We start from the raw sequence: 13,954 nt of genomic DNA, 5'->3' as shown, positions 1-13,954 counted from the left end.
AATTCTGACCTCGGCTTCTGTACATATCCTCTGTCCCAAAGATGAAGAACACACGAGAGCGTTTCTCCTGATACAGCTCTGTGCGCGGATGGGTCGACTGGTACCCTTCGTACATGAACGGATATAATAAAAACGTACGCTTTCAAACATTCGTTCTCATCACGGAGGGCTGTTCGCAGAGTATACGATCATTGCGGCAGATTTGCGGGCGTCGAGATGCATTCGCTTTCCAACCAACGTTTGAGCAAACCACTGGGTGCGGTGGTATACTTTGTGATTGCTACTCGGAGAACTTCGGGCGAAAATAGTTTCGTGTAGGCTGTAAAACCCCAAATAGTATTTTGCTGTGCGTGTTTCTTGTTTTACATAAGAACTAAGAAACTTCTCTCTCGCGCGCTCCTTTGTCGTGCGAAAAGAAAATTTACATAAATAAAAGTGGTCCCTTTCACATTCTTAAGTTCCCGGCAGAATAAAACATTCCATTTTTACGCGTGCACTGTATAAAAACACTTTTGCATCTACAGCACCGCAACGAAGACTAGGTAAACCCGACGCAGCTTCTTCTTCCGAATTCAGCGTCAAAGAGCCGTTTGTGCCACTAAGAGGTAGCATAGAAGGAACAATAAGACAAAAGCCAAACTTTGGTAATATTAAAGAAAAAGGAATGCCAAAAAAAAAAACACTTTCTACATTCTGACCTCACCGTTTGATTTCCACTCTGTTTCTATGCGACTGCGATTCTGAAGACCTTGAGACAAGTATACAGTTTACGCGCATTTCTCTTCCAGGCGCTGAAAAAAATACAAGGTGCCGTTGAGGAGGGGAGTAGTAGGTGAGGGGGTAAGGCGAAGTAGTAATGCAGGGCAACGACAATGCAAAAGCGGGCAGCAAAGTAAAAACCCCCAGTAACCGAATTCGATGAGCGCCCCAAAAGCGAGCCATTCGCCTGACGCCTCGGCGTCAAACGGTAGCCTAAGCCGTTATGTCAAGCGTCATAACTTTTCGGCACGAATTGAAAAATAAAACTTCGCGCCCTCCCTACTGGTGGCCACCGTCGAATAATATACGAGCTATCGTTGCTATTTCGGTATATGTTTTGCATCGTTTAGCATTTCTTTCTGGTTTATAGAGAGTCTGGGCCCTCTTTTTGTTGCACTTTACAGTTGCACATGCTTGCTTCTTGTTTTTGCGCGACCGCGTACGTAAGGAGTTCGTTCTGCTGTGTGTACACACACACACACACACACACACACACACGCACACTATTTACAGAGCACCTACAGGGTCTGTTCTGAAAATAGTAGGACTCATTTTTTAAAATAAAATTTATTCATGCGAGTAGTAAAAACGATTACAATTTTTGAAAGTAGCACCCTTCCGCACCTACACGCTGCTGCTAATGAGTTTTCCAGTTTTCGTACGCCTCCAGGAACGCCTGGACCTGAATGCTGTTTAGCTCCCTCGTCACGGCCTGTTGAACCACCTCTACCGATCCATGATGTTTCCCCTTGAGCGTAGATTTTATTTTCGGGAACAGAAAAAAGTCTGGCGGGGCCAAGTCGAGGCTGTAAGGGGGCTGAGGCAGCGCTGCCGTTTTGTGCTGGGCAAAAAATTGTGGTCCTCATTCACACGATGAAGAAGATCCTGGCAGATCACTTTCCGGTTGGCCTTTTGCTCCTCTGACAACACTCCCGGCACCAACTTCACGCAAACCTTCACATGGCTGTTTTCTGTCACGATCTCAAAAACTTGGGTTTCAGGAATGCTCAAGTCATCAGCAATCATTATGATACTCATCCTACAATCACTGTTCATTAAATATTTCACTCGCTACACATTTTCGTTGGACTTTCTGGTCGAAGAGCGTCCGGAGCGGTCGTTACTCTTTCCTTACCTTCTCCGAGAAGCTTGCGCCACTCAAAGAACACCTGGTCTACCCATGGCAGCGTCACCATAGGCCTCCTTAATCATGTCGTGAGTCTCTTTGCCCGTTTTACCAAGGTTTACACAAGATTTGTTCGCGTATAGCTGATCCGGTAAACGCTCCATGATTCTGCGTTACGAGACCTTTCGACAAGGGTTCACAGTACAAGCGACCTGCTCTCTTCAACGTCCGCGAGCCTACTGGCGATTTTCCCCAGCATTCCCAACATCCCCCTTCAACGATCCTGCAAGCACAGACCGCCTCTAGTCCGCCCGTACGCCCAGGAAAAAACCAGTCCTACTACTTTCAGAACCGACCCTGTAGGTAGGCGGCACGTGGGACTTCATAGCCTTTGGAAAACGCGAATGCAAGACCGCAACGTTGAACCAAGGCCATGAAGGGTCGTCACAGCGAGCGCGTTAGAGGGGCTCCTAGCGACCGCGTTGTGGTGTGTATGACTTAGTAACGTGTGTTTGGGATGTGCACTGACGTTATAGTAGGGATCAGAATTTGCGCGGAATGAAAAGGCGGTGTTAGGGTGCAAGAGAAAAGTATACAACAGCTGTATGTTGCCGGTACTCCCCTATGGGACAGAAACGTGTGGGCTAACGAATAGCGTTCAGCTTAAGGACAACGCAACCAGCCATGGAAAGAAAAATGTTAGGTGTAACGTTGACAGACCGGAAGAGGGCAGAGTGGGTGACGGAACAAACGCGGGTTAATGACATCCTAGTTGGAATGAAGAGGAAGAAATGGGCTTGGGCAGGCCATGTAATGCGGAGGCGAGATAACCGCTGTTCCTTAAGGGTAACGGAGTGGATTCTAAGAGCAGGCGAGCGTAGCAATGGCAGTAGAAAGTTAGGTGGGCGGATGGGACTAAGAAGTTTTCGGGTATACAGTGCCCACAACTGGCAAAGGACAGGGTTAATTGGAGAGACATGGGAGAGGCCTCTGTCCTTCAGTGTGCGTAGTCAGGCTGACGACGATGGGGCGTCATTGTACTGAAGCAAATGGTAGTTATGTGTTTGAGTATGCAGCGGGATAGTATGTCGTGCTGCGTAACCTAAATGGTGATTGGTAATGGGTAATTGTGATTGTAATAGATGACCGTGATCGGTAATGTGATTGTGAATTGATAATCGACGAGAGGTGAAAAACGAAAGGGAATAAAAAGAGAAAAAAAGAGAAGTGCTATCACGTGTATTCTTGCGACGAGGCTTAAACGTCCTCCTCATTTTTTTTAATCAACTTGACACATACGCATATAAGGTTCCGATTTGGTAGCAACACCACTGCTTTTGCTTTGCTTACAACCAGAAAAAAAAAAACAGAAAATTGAGCACCACCATTCCCCCATGACACGTTCGTCAGAAAGCCCGTGAGATTGCCAACCGGCTTTTATCCGCCGTGATGACTCTCTCTGCTCAAGTTCGAAACTTGACGCGCATACTGGTTACCTTTAAAGGTGTTGTTTCACAGGGTTCAGCTCTTGAATTTGGACATTATATCGTCACCTTCACGTCTACCTCATAAGAATATCACTTAAAAGGTCCCTCAGATTCTGCGGCGCCAAAAAGTTCTTTTCCATGCATGCAATCCTGCGCTTCCGTCTCGCTTCTTGCTTCTTTGCCGCCTTAGCTCTGCGCTTCGCCGCTCGCGTAACGATTGTCTTCAGTGGGCAGATGAAAGCCCCGCCAATATCCCCTAACCTGGGCAAGTCCTTAAGGTTTCCCGGCGGTTCGAGGTCGGCGCAGTTGGTCAAGAGGCCCGTGTAGGTACTGTCGCTGTCGTCCAGAATCGACCATCTGAAAGCCTCGGCAGCTGTCAGCGGTTCCTCTCCGCGGCCCCTTCGCACAGCGTTGTGGCGGGCCAGGTCCAAGTAGTACGCGCCGACGGTGAAAGCGAGTCCCGCCTCTTCCAAATCTTCGGCGCCCTTGTTCTCCGCCTGGTAGATGCGCCACACGAAGTTGAAGCCAGGTCCGCATGCGAACCGCACGCGGTTCAGCAGAGTCCACTTCATGGTCTCGCTCGGAAGCCTCGCGGCGATGTCTTCCCAAGGGATCGCCGTGGACATCGACGGGACGTACTTGGCCATGTCTTCGAGGGTGCGGGCCGCTGCGGGTCCAGGGGTGAAGGTCTTCGTCTTCGGGTCGTATCCATTCGGGGGCTTCGCAGTAGCGTCGCCGCTCTTCATGCAGTTGTCGAAGAGGAGGCAGGCCGAGAGTCGTTTCCAGGTGAGCTTCCCCTGAGCCACAGATCCACCCATTGTGAGCTCGAAGCCTTGCTCCAGACGCACGTTAGGTTCCTGGGCGGCAGCCTTCCTGATCGCCGCTCGTACGTCCCTGCTTTTCACCAGAAACCGGAACATAGTCCATTCGAATAGTCCGGCGTCCAACAACTTGTCGCGTATTTGCGAGTAAACTCCTCGGTAGATATTCTCTATCTCGATAGGAACACTGTTGAGATTGGCTATAAGATCCATTATGGCATCGTCAAACTCATCACTGATTTCACCGCTCACGTTACTCTCGAACATTGCGCGCCTTCGATGCTGCCGTCTCCACCGATCGGAAAGAACTGAAAACTCATCAACCGATCAACTGCGCCCAGAGAGAAAAAGAAAAAAACATAGTGCTTCAGCCCGCGATCACTTTCGACAGTGCTGCTATCAGCACCACGACGCATAATGTTATCGATACCAGTCTGGGCCTTTCAACAAAAGCCGTTGTACAGTAACGCCCCTACTATTTCCGCCGAGTATTGCTGTACGTTATCTTTCGGCGACTATGGAAAATACTTGGCCGCTCGGTTCGCAGCATATTTGCTCCGAGCAGCGCACAGTCCACGTGAAAAAAAAAAGCACATAAGAGAGCACTTAGTGGTTCGTAGGAAGCGCCGGGCGTTGAGCTGCGGTTACGATAACGCGCTGGAAGCCCGATTGTCAGCGAGTCGAAGTTTTTTACGCAAAGGAATTCGGTGACCACATTGATAATGCTCGTAGCTGTCCTTGCTTGCTCAATCGCAGAGAGCACCTTTTTTTGTCGAGCTTTAAATACCCCACGCTTAGTTATTAAAGCACGATTCTATTTAAAGGGACCCTGGGGGGGTGGACATTGAAGCTGCTCTGTAGCGGTAGATTACAGCGTTCCAACGGCAAAGACTACTTTAACAAAAAAAACTGAGCTTTTAAAGGTTATAAAAGGTTACAAAATGAAATAAGATGTCTACACCAGTAGCCTTTTTCGAAAGCAGTCGGCAGTGCGTCAGGTCAATTTTGTGCGCTCATACTTGAGGCTATAGGCTACACTGCCAGTCACTTTCCAACGGTGATCACGGCGTCTTTTTGGGTCTTAAGAGGCCCAAGTTTGAATTGAGTAGCGGGAAAAGAAGTGTTTTATTTCTTAATTCGGTTCTCCTAGCAACAAACGAGTCTCTTGCTGTCCGAAAAACATAATCACAGCCAGCAAGAGCCTCAGAGTTAATTTTTACCTAGAACGAAAATAAGGTGCAGTTGTCCTCAGTGATAACTTGAGACCATCACCTGGCTCCTTAGCAGGTGATCACTGGCCCGATACAATTTTATTGGGGAAGCCCTATTCGCGAGTAAGATCTTGCGATGTTTTTGGGTTTGTGCCAAGTTAAATAAATAAATAAATAAATAAATAAATAAATAAATAAATAAATAAATAAATAAATAAATAAATAAATAAATAAATAATCATAGATAAATAAGGAACAATTAAAGATTCGAACCAGCGGCAAGCTAGCAGATTACCTTCGCTGGTCTGTTTGTCAACATAACAGATAAGCGAAGCGAATCTGTTATGTTGACAAAGGTCGGCACAGAGTGCTCGCTTATTTTTATGGATGCCGAAAGATTTGATAGAACCCTAGTAACATGAGTACAACTTTTAGCGCCGCTTATACTATCGTGGGACATTACTACCTAGTACAAATATACTTCCTAAGTAATGCGATCTTCAGTAACTAATACCAGTCGTCCGTTCAGAACGATACACGTCGATGATCGGAAGTACAAGAATTGAACGGCTGTACCTTATCGCGTCCAAACCTGTGGGAGTGGATAGACAAATACGCAAAATTAACCTCGCAGTACATTCTACACAACCTGGCACAGAACAAGACGCAAGTTGCCAATGTTACCTCGGAAAAGTCAACAAGTTCACATGAATTGGCGTGATTGTGGTGTGGTTACAGGACAGTAACTTTGCGGCCTGTCTGCGTTTGACTCCTTCGAATTCCCAGTCTGATTTCAATACATGAGAGCTGATTCAGTTCAAAGAAAAAAACAGCTTAAGCTTTTTTGGTGACGTCAGTAGTCCCACCGACCACTAGTGACAGCATCGGCCACCTGCCTAACATCAGCAAAGCGCACTAATGTAATTATTATATCCACTGACTACGCCATTTCAGTCGAGCATTTACAGCCACCTGCTTTATGTCGTTCCTTTCACCCTTTCCATTTTCATCACTTGTTGACCAGTTTCTGGTGCCGACCATTTATCGGCTATGTTGTGGAAACTTTAAACGCGAGAAACAAGCGTTCCATGGCTCTCCACGCGGTAGTACACTTGTTTATGTCCTACTTAAGGTTTCATTGAATGTACTGAAAAAAGCAAATAAAACTGCAGTTAGACCCCGCAGAAGCGGTGCAGCGATATTTTTCGCGACCTGCACATCGCTGAGACACGCGAATGACCGAATTCACTGCTCTTAGAACTGATGTATAAAAATCCCCCCCCCCCCCCCCAAAAAAAAAAAAAAAAAAAAATGACGAAGGCATTTTGAGCGCCATCCCAGCAAACTTCCCTCATTGGCGCGGGCAAGAAGTGAATGAAGACTTCGTCTTAACACGTTTACGCCATAAACCGTCTTTATTGGCAAGCTTCTAACTGACTTGCACGGACGCCCAGACGCCGGTCATAACACTGCCGTCCGGTCATGTCCAGCTCATAACTCTTGGAAACCAAGTGTATATACAGACAGAACGTCGATGGCCGCTCGTACGATGTTTTTATGCGCCTTTCAGAGCCTACTTCCTCAAACATGGGAGCAATAAGTTACTTCCTAAAATTACATCTCTGTGAGGCTTTCCGTTGGTACGGTTTACCGAACGTGAATTTTTCACGGGTGTTTTCTTCTCCTTCTTCAATACGTAGTCGCCGCTTTTGAGAAAATACCACACCTATTTCTTAGCCGTTACTAACCACCGATATGTGCAGATAACGTTTAGAATGCTCTGAGGTAGAAGGCCGCATTTATCAGACCGTAAGCACTTTTTTGGACCATTTTACTCCGTGCAACGGAGGGATTACGTTCACTGGAGGGGTTTCTTTGCCTGCATACTTTCGGAAGGACATGTAGTCTTATCTAAAAATTACCAGGTTGCATGGCTTGCTTCTCATTCGTACAGTAGAGCCCTTAAGGCTTCCCTAAAGATCAAAAAGTTCTTTGAAGGTGAGGACAGGGGTTCTCCTTGCCACAAAGAGATTTAGAGCTTGAGGGCTGGCATAATAGCTTTATATAAGACTGAGAAGCAAACCGTGCAGCCTGGTTACTTTTGGCAAAGACTATATTTTCGACCGAAGCAGCCAAATTTTGTCGAGCCACACGGGTGAAGGTAACCGCGTTTCCAGAATTCTAAAAATTGATATAGCTATCACTAACGGCCGCTACAGATCTCAATTGGAACCATGTGGCAACCTGTGATTGTTAAAAAGTTAGTTATCATAAATTAGTTAACCAGCTTAGTATTTAAGACAATTCACCATCTTTCCGATGTCCGCCAGAACTGGTAATACTATGCCGCAGAAGCCACTTTTTTACCCCAAAAAGCCTATTTTCGAATATTTTCGAAAGTCTTCGCTTCAAACCCATGGTATACCGCTCAAGTTTTAAAACCTGTCGAGTGCAAGTATCGCTATTGCGGCGACGTCAATTTAAAATAGCTGACTGCCGCAACAGCCGCCGTAAAAGCACTGACTACTAAGGCTGGGCGCCCTGTACTCATCGAAACGCTGCGGCTACCGATTAAGCAAACACAGAAGCTACCTTGCTGACAGCGAGCAGCGATGCAGCGGATGAGGGTTTGATAAGAAGCCAGAAAGGAGAGATAAGAACAGGAAGCGAAGTCAATAGAGTGAAAAGGTCAAATCATGGCGCACTCAGCAATGGCCTCTGTATCAGCGTTGTGATCGTGGACGCCTCCCTGTGACGCGGCGCAGCACATCTGGCAGTTTTTACTAATCTGGCCGAGCGAACACAAATCGCGGGGCGCCGTCGAAGAAGCGTTAAGATTGTTATTGTGGGCACGAGCTTAACGCGACTGACCCCGGGTCCCATCTCACGGAAGAATCTAAAATCGGAACGCCCCTTTTGAGCGCTCATGGTAATAAGCGCACTGGTGTTCCCATTTGCGAGATTACATCTAGAAACGCAAGCACCGTCATTTGTTGTGAAGAATGAATTGCATGTTTGCGATTCTCTAGCTCTGAACTCTCCGCTGTCAAGGAAGTGGATGCCCGTCATTCAAAAGCACATCGGGCAGCGCTATTGTGGAATCGAAAGAGAGAGAGAGAAAAACTTTTCTTCCGTGAAATTCGAGGAGGTTTTAACCGCCAAGGCTAGGAGTCGGCCAGCTGTTGTAAAAATGGACTATAGACAGTCTATAGACTTCTTATACACTCCATTACCTTCCTATAGGTATTTCTTTTTGTCAATTCATAGTCTATCTATAGGCAAAAGTCTTCTAAAAGTGTATGGCCATAAATCTATAGATTGTCTATAGACTGTTGATAGGATCTGTATTGCCTATAGACTGTTCTCTAAGCTCTGCGTATAGAGAGTCTATAGAGTTTATAGACAGAAGTCTATGGACAGTCTATAGAATGTCTAACGAAATTTTTTTAAGGCAGGATTCCTTAGGACCTGGCGGGTTCCTGGGCTTGATTGATTGCTTCTTTTTGCTGATCTGGGTCCGAGCTGAGGATCAGAGCCTCCCATGTTTTTTTCGTTTCCAACTGTCCCCCTTAGTAGACAACAGGTCACTGTGAAAAAACTCGGGCTGTTCATATTTGTTACCACAGTGCATGAACATGAACCTGGTCGGTAGGTCATTGGCGGGACTTAGTAACCAGCACCTTTTCGTCTGATTGCTTGTTGCTGTTGCGCCTGACAGAAATAGCTTTGAACCGGTGCATGCGATACATGTGTGCGCCAAAAAAATCAACACGTAATTTCGCGTGCGTTTACAGGCACGAAGCGCATGTTTGAAAGGCTTCGAGTGATTTAAGTATTTCTTGAGTACTCATGGGCGAAATTCGTCGCGAACAAACTAAACGATGGCGACAAATATGAACGAACGCTTTTGCATCTGGCGTTGCAGTCGAATGAAAACAAGTCAAGGGTCTACAACGCCAGACGGCAGTCTCTGCGTTCGTAAACCTTAAACAAGACAGGCGAGTTTAGACAATTGGTGATGAAATAACTGAAAGAACGAAGACGAGACACAGGCACTTTCTTGTGGTTTGCATGTTTTGGCGCTTTTCACCAATTCAAGTATGCATCAACTAGCCCAAAAAGAGGTGTTAATAGAGTTTAAATAAGGAGAGCCCTTCACCGTAAATGCTTTCAAGCAAACAAGTAGCCCCTGATAGCTCAATGTGTGTTAAGTGAAGGCAAGAAGACGTAAACGTGACCGTTTCTTATTTCTTTAACCTTCTAGTGCTGTACAATACATAATACACTATTAACCCTTAAAGGCATAAAGAAGAGAAAATACCTAGATAAACAAAGGCAGCTCAACGCGTGCAGCCGCTACTTGGCTACCAGCAGTTGCGACAGTGGCTACTTCCCAGTCTGCCTGCTCCGCTGTCTTAGAATCCAATTCGGTTGATGGAACCCGGCAGCGAGTGACATGTCTGGATCCCCGACGTCGTATTTACGTCTGTCATTCGGCAGTCGCCTCTGGTTGCAAATATAGCCAGTGTGGCGCCCCTCGTGTGGCATGTCATTCGCGGGCGCGTTCATCGTGCCGTGTATCATTTCTCGATATCTGGCAACAAGATGCCAAGTAATCTGGGAGGCAGAGCACACGACGGCAGCCGACGTAAACACGTGCAGGTTGAGACGTTGCGAAACGACTAGTGCGCTATCGCAGTCTTAGAAAGAGGCGTGTTAGAGATTCTCTGTGATGGCCACGTAATATACCTACAAGTCATTGTCGACGTGGCCATTGAGAAGAGAAGGAAGAACTATGAAAGGAAGCCCTCACTGCTCAAGACACAAGCTTTTATTTTGTTCTGCACCGGACTTTAATTGTATCATTATTCTCCCAAACGAAAATTAATAAGACCAACATAAATATATGCCACTCGCTCATAGAAGAAGGGTAATTGTAATTTGAATGCTGCAGCTGTTCCCTTTCGTACTGCTTACGCCTTTACATGTGCGGGCAGCCAACCTTGAAATCAATCAAAGTTGATTGGTCTCTGAACTTTAATCAGATGTTTGACAGTGAGAAGCTGTATAAGGGAGATCACCTGATATAACAATAAATGTAATCAGTAACCTAAAAACCTAATAACCTATTAAGAAGATTGAGAAAAACGCGACAAAGCCTGGCAACGGCAAAATCCCAAGGCTTCGTTGTCAAACCCAGCGCCGCAAAGGCGCTAGAGGGACGCATCTGCGCAGGCCGACACATTGCTCATTTAAAGCAAAAACACAACAACCAAGCTTACCAAGCCTGGTCAGATGACAACCTCAGATCCCTCCGAAATCTTCTAGCTGAATTAACCGCGTCGATATAAAGCTTACCTGGCCAAATTTTTTGCTCCTATCGAGTTTACTTGATTTTACCTTACCGTCTTCAAAATCAGCATTACCAAAGTAAAACCCAAGAAAGCTTTCCTTGTTAGATCATCAATTCACTGTCTCTGAGACATACGTAAACCTAACCTGGTACCATAATTCGTTCCCATTACACCTCATAAAAAGTGAGTGAGTTGCGTCCACTAGGTGTGCATTATAAAAAGTGGTCATGAAGCACCCGTTTGACTTTCTTTTTTTACTTTCGAACATGCATACAAGGTAGCACTTGCACAGCTATTATTTCTGGATCCAATAAATTGTGCAACACCAGCTCTGCACTGTCGGGAAACGTACGAGACTGCACGAAGACCGAACAGCCTCAACACATATGCTATAAATCGAACATCTCGCCTGCTTTCTGCCTTCACATCATCCAGTACAGGTCAAAGTCGACCTGCACGACAGGCCGAACGTCCGTTGTTTTCGGCCGCAAAAAACGCATGATTAAGCCTGACGTACTGAACACCGGAGTGCGCGGGCGTCGCAGAAGCCTCTTCTGCACGGTGCGATTCGGTGCCGGGGAGTTGAGTGATGCTAGGCTAGCGGAATATAAAAGACGCCATTCATGGATTGCCGTTGACATCACGAGGAAACAATAAGAGGAACTAACAGACGGTACTGCCAACCTCCGAATTGTGTACACATTCCTATGGCTCAGCAGTAGCCGAGATTCTATTGATAAGAACCTTCCAGAGGGGTTCCTCTCATGGCCCATATTTGATACTTCGATGCAAGGGAGAGCCGGTTAGAACAGCTACACTGTACAGAGGTTACAAAGAGGTGGTGTGGCACACTTCCTTTGCCGACCAACGTTTCGGCTAGAGGACATATCCTCGTCTGCGCTATACGAACCGGTGTCCTCTTGTCGAAACGTTGGTCAGCAGTGTGTGCCACAGTACCTAATTGTAACCTCTGTCTCTTTTTGGTGAAACGCAGGTCAGCGAACTAAGCATTCCCTGCCTGTACTTTTTGTGGATTCTGCTTAGTAAACACCATTATCTTCCGCAGTTGAGTTCCGTTGTCCATACTACTTGCAAGTTGTGCCAAGGAAAGAAGAGTGCTTTTTCACCTGAAGCCTTGCCTGAGCAGCATACGTCTGAACGGCTTCTTTGAGCCACGCGGGGATGCATCCGGGAGACAAGAAGGAGCGCCGATCCGACAGGGGAAGGCCGATTCCGCGACGCGACGAGCGTGACCTCGCTGTTGCGATCTGCTGCCCGCAGTCGCTGAAGGCTACTTTTCGATTAGAGCCGCCTAATTGCCCGGCCCAGCCCATGCAGTTGGCGGCAACCTATTGATGACCGCCTCCCCATGGGCTGACGGGCGAGGGAGCGGGGCACCGCAAGCCTTTTGATGTCGTTTTTTTTTTTTTTTTGTACGCGGCGCAATGCAGCAAGCGTACTTGTGAAACCAGAGTCCGGCCGTTATAGTAATATGTCTGAGGGTCACTCTTTAATCAGTGTTCGCAGTGTAATTCAAGAGGTTAAGACAAGTTCTCTTATTAACAGTTTGATCTTTTTACGAGGATAGAGTTGGGCAATGCCTCATTTCGTAAGGAACTAGCTGAATCGCCGAAAGTCATCAGCGGAGTGGAATGCACGAAGTAGTGCAAAACATCGTGCGTTGGCAGTGTAGGCATAGCTGTTTGCAGCATTGCGCACTTCGCTAATGTTTGAACGCTACAGCCCAGTGCCCTTCATACAGACATGAGCATCTGTTTAGCAACCATGTCAGTTTTCCCACCAATGGACGGACTTGGTTGGTATGACTCATTCTGTTATACACTATTGCAAGAGCACAGCGGAACAAAGCGGCCTTTATGACTAATCAACGAAGTCATAGTAATAGTAACCGTATGTTATCCAAGCTTCATCTCAGTTTCAGTGTAAAAATTGTCATTGGTTTAGCTCTGGTTAAACCTGGAGGATTGCGAAAGCAACGAGGGGAGAGAGAGAGGTGATGGAGAGCGCGCGGCAGCGGCGGCGGCCCCGGCACGCTAGCTATGCGCCGCCACTGCGCATGCACAACTGGCGAGCGCGGCGGCGGCACCTCTGAGTCACCCGCGCAGCGACGGCGGCGGCGCCTGCTCGCGCATGCGCAGTATGGCCTTTCGTCACTTTTGCGGAGGAGAAAGAACTACCTGCACAACTGCTCGCTGTCCTGTCTTCTTAGGTTGCGGTTTGGTTTGGTTTGGTTTATGGGGTTTAACGTCCCAAAGCGACTGAGGCTATGAGAGACGCCGTAGTGGAGGGCTCCGGAAATTTCGACCACCTGGGGTTCTTTAACGTGCACTGACATCGCACAGTACACGCGCCACTAGGATTTCTCCTCCAAAGAAATTCTAGCCGCCGCGGCCGGGATCGAACCCGCGTCTTTTGGGTCAGCAGCCGAGCACCATAACCGCCGAGCCACCGCGGCGGCTTCTTAGGTTGCGACAAATAGCAATAAAATGTGCGGATCACCGAAATAGCAATTTACGGAAACATGGAAACATTTCCTTGCGAAGAGATTCAGCAATGATGAGTTTACTACTCAGTTTCTTGGCATTGCGAAGTGCAGTTTCGAAGTGCACAGAAAAGTACGACGCACATTTAAGGTACAGGTCCTGGCTGTCAAAAGGCTTTTTACATTGACGGTCAGATGATTAAGAGAGCGTCTATGTAAGTACGACTAAATCCCTTTACCAGCTTTGAACAGGTTGACCCAGAAGAGAAAAAGAGCTTTTTTCATCTTGGCTCGCAGGCCCAGGTGACTTGCTCGGTGGAAAGGAAGAGGTCTATGTCTGAAAACCGCACGAAATTGCAACAGGGATTCATGAGTTGCATTAATCGTTGGAGACGCACAGAAAACATAAAAATGACGTCGGATACACGCGATTCATAAGGCAGTAGCTACAGAAATTAATCAATGCGAGGAAATCTTCACCGAAGCTTAAACAAAGCGGCTGTAATTGACCCTTCAATATGAGCCCCGAGTTCAGAGTCATGCTCTGCAGAGATCTCTCAGCATGACTGTGACGTAGAAGCCAATGTAGATTATATTCATCTTATAGAAAGTAGTTTAGTAATACCACAGTAAGTCTATGCGCATTACAGCGCGACACACTCTGGAAGACAATCTCTGTGTTTTATCTGCTCT

The 13,954-nt window shown here is 46.9% G+C and overlaps 2 protein-coding genes across 2 annotated transcripts in view; both read right to left on the bottom strand.

Annotated features, from left to right (window-relative positions):
* The window catches only part of LOC149358589 (monocarboxylate transporter 11-like), a 52,188-nt gene that overhangs the window by 24,761 nt on the left and 13,473 nt on the right, over nt 1-13,954 (bottom strand). The gene's annotated exons all lie outside the window — the stretch shown is intronic.
* On the bottom strand, nt 3,150-4,507 carry LOC149358590 (uncharacterized). The gene has a single exon (XM_089568871.1). The coding sequence runs from the start codon at nt 4,458-4,460 to the stop codon at nt 3,447-3,449; it is 1,014 nt and encodes a 337-aa protein (XP_089424997.1). The 5' UTR covers nt 4,461-4,507; the 3' UTR covers nt 3,150-3,446.

The sequence above is a fragment of the Amblyomma mixtum genome, chromosome 2 (genome assembly GCF_055824585.1).
Source record: "Amblyomma mixtum isolate Tamu chromosome 2, ASM5582458v1, whole genome shotgun sequence".
In the NCBI taxonomy this organism is placed as follows: Eukaryota; Metazoa; Arthropoda; class Arachnida; order Ixodida; family Ixodidae; genus Amblyomma; species Amblyomma mixtum.
This window is presented reverse-complemented; position numbering and strand designations above follow the sequence as displayed.

Bases quoted from the DNA above. Each gene is read 5' to 3' on its own strand.
- LOC149358590 (XM_089568871.1), bottom strand. From the start codon at position 4,460: ATGTTCGAGAGTAACGTGAGCGGTGAAATCAGTGATGAGTTTGACGAT.